The sequence below is a fragment of the Otolemur garnettii genome, unplaced genomic scaffold (assembly GCF_000181295.1).
Source record: "Otolemur garnettii isolate 467f Iridium unplaced genomic scaffold, OtoGar3 scaffold00014, whole genome shotgun sequence".
Taxonomy (NCBI): Eukaryota; Metazoa; Chordata; class Mammalia; order Primates; family Galagidae; genus Otolemur; species Otolemur garnettii.
In genome coordinates this window covers 3,639,516-3,644,807 of record NW_003852409.1, presented here as the reverse complement: position 1 = coordinate 3,644,807, position 5,292 = coordinate 3,639,516, and the positions used below count along the sequence as shown (strand labels likewise).

The 5,292-nt window shown below is 53.8% G+C and overlaps 1 protein-coding gene across 1 annotated transcript in view; it reads right to left on the bottom strand.

Annotated features, from left to right (window-relative positions):
* COL15A1 (collagen type XV alpha 1 chain) overlaps positions 1–5,292 on the bottom strand; it is a 107,392-nt gene that overhangs the window by 49,775 nt on the left and 52,325 nt on the right. The window contains exons 9-11 of the mRNA XM_012802304.1: positions 4,651–4,806; positions 2,573–2,725; positions 2,016–2,159 (exon numbers count right to left, since the gene is read on the bottom strand). Coding sequence (XP_012657758.1) covers positions 2,016–2,159; positions 2,573–2,725; positions 4,651–4,806 — 453 coding nt within the window. The remainder of the gene's footprint in view (positions 1–2,015; positions 2,160–2,572; positions 2,726–4,650; positions 4,807–5,292) is intronic.

Here is a 5,292-nt window from a genome sequence, read left to right as displayed (position 1 = left end):
GGAGGGAGGGAGAGAAGAAGGGAGGGAGGAAGGGAGGGAGAGAAGAAGGGAGGGAGGAAGGGAGGGAGAGAAGAAGGGAGGGAGAGGGAAGGAGGAAAGAAGAAAGGAAGGAAGAGCAGAGAGAAAGTTCCAGATCAATCTATTAACAATACACATTGCATTATTTACAAGTTACTATAAGTGATAAGATGTTTGGGATCTGTTTGTAAATACTCTGGCTTCCCCTTTCCCTCCAAATTAGATGATGGCAGGAGGTGGAACAGATGATAATTGTTCAAACCAAATGATGCGCACGTTGGGGGGTTAATTATACTATTCTGAGCCTTTCTGTACATTTAGAAAAATTTTAATGATAACGTTTTTAAAAACAAAGAAATAGGGAACTGGCTCTATCTGCACTTGATGCGGCATTGCTTGGGATATCTGGCCATGGTCTTTTGCATGTACCTTGCAGTGAGGCACAGAAGAGCCGGAGAGTTTGTGTAGGAACCCTGGGGGTATGAGCCAGGGCGGCACAGCCCACTGGCTGACTCCAAGGCTTGCTGCTCCCAACGATGCCCTGGAAGCCTGAAGCTCCAGCCCCCATGTCTCACTCAGTCTAGCAGTGAACTTGGACAACAGTACTGTTTTAAGCTTCCCAGGTGTCTCTAACGTGCGAGGAGGTTAAATACCAGAATTCTTAGTCACCTTCCTCCTTTTGTAGATGATGACAAGGGCCCACCACAAGTTAATGGCATTACTGGAAGGGGAACCTTGGCCTCCTGGCTCACCACCCAGGGTCTTTCCACCACGCCACTCTCTCTCGGATGAGAACTGCTATGGAGTGAAGCTCAAAATTGTGAGCTCTGCAGGGCAGCACGCCTAGGTTCAAGTCCCAGCTCTGCCTCTCAGAGGCATGAGGCAGCAGTCTGGAGACTTCACCTCTCCAAGTCTCACTTCCTTCACCTAAAACAGAGATCATTCACCTGTACCAGAGAGTGGTGGGTGACTCAGAACACAGAGTACTTAGTGCCAGTTCAAATGGCTTATTTCCTGCCCCTTGACTGCAAATCTCTTGGGGACAGGAGTGAGGTCATAGTCATCTCATCTACAAGTATCTGGCCTGAGTGCCCAGAGCTGCTGTGTGTCCAGTTAATGAGGGAATCAATGAATGAGTGTAGGGTGGGGGGGACTACCCCAAATAAAGGGAGGGTAAGCAGAGTGACAGCTGCTGGAAGAGGCCTCTGAGTCACGGCATGCAGGACACAGAACAGGCTCTCCTGACTGCCTGGCCCACAGCCCCTGCCCTCACAAGTCAGCCCTGCCGCACCCTGGCCCACGGACCACCCAGCTGTAGCATGAGTGGTGGCTATCAAAGTGTGACAGGGAACTGAGGGACCATGTTGGCCACCAGAGGGATGTTTGCCTTTAGAAATCTGTTCACGTTTGAAGATCAGTCGCATTCTCTGCTTCCCAGAGGCCCAAGCTGAACATTGGTTCTGGGGTTCCTATTTCTAAAAGACAAAGTTACAGCCTGTGAGCGGTGACAACCCAAAGTGTGTGTAGGTAGCTTTTCAAACATTCTCTGACCGGACCTCACCAGCTGCCCTCTGTCACAGATGAGGAAACTGAGGCCCAGAGAAATTAAAGGATTTGCTTAAGGTCACACAGTTGCAGCCCAGAATCACAGAAAACTCGAGTTGGCAGGGACTTCCATCCCTTCTGCTATAAGACTCTGCCACGTCTTAAGTCAGCTTTTACTTCTTGAAACAGCACTGCCTGTTAGAAAGATCTCATTTCGATCCAAAGGGCAGTTGGGACACAAACCTGGGTCCCTTCCATTTTTACCTTTCTCTTCAAACTGCCATTTCCTCCAGTATCACCCAGGTTGAAGGCCTCAAATGCCCGAATTTACAAACCAAAATAAAAACCCACCCCTGAGAAAGCCAGGGGCCAGCCCCTCCCACAGCTCCAGCTTTTCCTTCTCTCCCTATAAGACCTGCCAAGCCCAACCCTTATGCCTCTTTGCCACTCACCAGAGTGACCACTCTTTCAGGAGCCACTGTGGGGGCCGGGAGTGGTGGCCCGTCGGGGGGAGCGCTGCCCAACTCCTCACCCCCCGATGGGGTAAGGGGCACTCCTGCTGTGGTTGCTGCAGAGTCTTCTTCATCAACAGGACCCTAAAGACAAACCCAACAGGAGGAATCACCTCACCTTGTCTGGGAGGCTGCCAGGGAATTGTCGTGAGGACCATGTCTGTGACGTCAGCCCAATTTCAAACCACTTCCTTACCTCCAACCCCCACCCCCAGTCACAGAAGCACAGACTCGCAGCCCCCTTCTGAAGTCCACATCTCTGGGGCCTCTGCTCCCCCCAACTTTGGGTCCTTCCTCTCAGAGAAAGCTAGGGGGGAGCAGGGCAGGGACGACACCCAGTGCTTGACCCTGGAGCACCCTGCCACTACATCCTGCCTCCCTGTGCTTGGAGCCCACCCAGAGGCATGCTGCTAATGAAGCTGGCCGGGCACAAGCCTCCACTGTCCCGCAACCTGCCTCTGTTCTGTGCAATAGTGAGGATGCCAGACCACACGTACGGGAGTGACTGCTTCCCAAGGAGCTGCTGCTGTGGGTGTGAGGGGGCCCAGGCCATCTGTGGGGACCCCACTGGCTTCCTCATCCTCAGAACTGCTGAGTTCCCCTTCTGTCACAGCGGCAGCTGGTGTTAAACTTTCTTCACCATTGGGACCCTAAAAGAAAACTGGCATGAGGCGTTGTGCCCCTTTACCCACATCCCTGGTTTGGTGGTGAGTGACCGCAGACAGGAAGCCACAGGACCCTCAGGTGACTGGCGGCTTCACAACTCTGTTACCTTTGCTCACCCAGGGCCACACTTTAGCCCACAGACCTCTGAGCTCCACAGTCAGAGAGGGCCTCTCATGGTGTCTCCCCACCTCATCGGGAATCCCTCCAGCACAGCTCTGCCGAGTGCTTCTCTGGCCTTAACTTACACACCTCCAGGAACCACAGGCTCACCACCTCCACAGGCAAGTTCTGGTTTGTCTGGAGTTAAGCCTGGGTAGAACTGTAACCTGATCCCTGGCTGTCCCACCCTGTGATAAGGGCTTTGCCTTTAAAGAAAGGGGAGGACAGGGAGGCACTGGAGCAGGAGGAGGGATGGACAGAAGAGAAAGAAGGGGGAGGAAGAGGAGGAAAAGAAGAAAGAGAAAAAGAAAGGGAAGAGGAAGGAGAAGGAGAAACCCACCCTATTCCTTGGCAGAATCCAACAACTGCCCAGTGGCCCATCAGCTGACCAGAGCATGTCTTCCCTACTGCGATGTCACTCCTCATGGACACTCGACCAGAGCCAGAGGCTGCCTGACCAGCCAGGCAGACTGGGGGAAACAGCGTGTGCAATAACCTCAAGTCAGGGTTGTTGATCTGTGATGACCAGATGGCCCCAGCCACTCCTTCCCGTGACAGTTATGCATTCAATGCCCACCATTTGTCAGCAATGACGTTCATCCATGAACAAGACCCTGAGTGAGTGAGATCTCTGTCCTCACAGAGTTACATGCTGGTAGGGAGCCAGGCATGAACTATTTACCAAGTTCATTATTAATTATAGTTATGATGAGGCCCTCCAAGGACAAGGGCAGGGAAATTTTGCAGTCTGGGACAGCACCTTCTAGAGGAAGTAGTGTTTGAGCTGAACTCTGAAGTTAGCCTTACTGCAAGAATGAAAAGGAGGAGAGAGCATTGTGAGGTGAGGGGAAGAAGCAAGAAGAAGTACTTGAAAGGTTGGTGAGGCTGCAGCATCAGGAGCCAGGGAGAGAGGGGCCAGGCCAGACCCTGTGTGGCCTTTTGGGCCAGGCGGGGAGCTGAGTCCACAAGGGAGGCCAGTGGGAAGCTCCTGAGCACAGGCCAGTCCTGCTATTGCAATGGCTAGGGACACTGTGGCTGGGCACACGATGGCTCAGTGCAGGGGCTCGTGCTGGATAAGGACACAGCAGGTGGCTCATGATGTATTTAGGCAGAAAAATCAACAGGATGATGCTTGATGGGATATGGGATTTAAGGAAAAGGGAAGAGACTTCTGCCGGGGGCGGGGGGGGGGGCTCCCATTCAAGTGAAGCAGTAACACCAGAGGGAATGAGGAGTCCAAGTCTGACACTGTTGAGCTGGAAGAACTCGAAGTGTCCATAACAGGACACCACAGGGACGGATTTGCCAAGTGCCTTGATATGCCGGTGTCTCCTTCCAGAGCTGGCTGCAGTGTGTCTACACTATGTGAGGAGAGGGCTGGGGAGGCCCAGACATGCCCTTATACCCCTGCTGGAGCCTGCCTGCCTACACCCTGACCCCTCTGCCTGCTGGCAGCCCACTGGGACCTCCGGCCCCTCTTCCACTTGCAGCCCTCCACACCTGCTCTGTGGCTGCCCACCCCTGCAGGTGCCCCAACTCACCCAGCCCCATGGGCCTGTCTCCCACCTGGCTTTGGGAGCTTCTCCACACACCTACCCAGGTCAGGGAAAAGGCCACACAGCCCTGAGTGAGTCTTTGGTCAGAGAGACCCACACTCTGCCACACAGCCCTGAGTGAGTCTTTGGTCAGAGAGACCCACACTCTGAGAATGCTGGTAGCTGATCTCAGCCATGATCTTGACACTGCTTACCAGAGTGACCTCTTCCCTGGGATGCTGGGTGGCCATGGGGAAGGCCAGGCCCTCAGTGGGCACACCGCTGGCCTCTGCTTCCCCAGCAGTACTACTGATGGGAAGCTCGGCCTCCTCTGTTGCTGTGGCTGCCGATCTTTCTTCATCGTCTGGACCCTGGGGAGAAAGATGGCAGAAACCACATCAGTGGACATGACCCTGATCCACATACTGCAGCTGGAGGAGCAGATGGCCAGGGCCTCCCACACTGTGTCCTGTTGTCCCTGACCTTCAAAGCACCTCAGGGTGTGGCCCTCAGTGTGGCATTCATACAGAAACAAATGAGGGTCCAAGCCCACCCAGCATCCCCCCTTGGGGTGGTTGCACCCAGCTCCCTGCACCCCAGGGAGTGCAGTACCTCAAGAGTGCAGCTTCTACTGTGCTGGGACAGAAACCCAGGTCCTTGAACTCCACTGCTATTCCCTTGAAGGAGTTATCTATATTCACTGACCACTTCCCGGTCATTCACAGTCACGTTTACAAATTTAATGAATGCTTCTCAGTCCCTTGCTCACTGGGACTTTGGGCAGACTCTGACACTACTGACCATACCCAGAGGAAGCTGACATCACCTCTCCCCCGTGCTCTGACATGCCCCCAGAA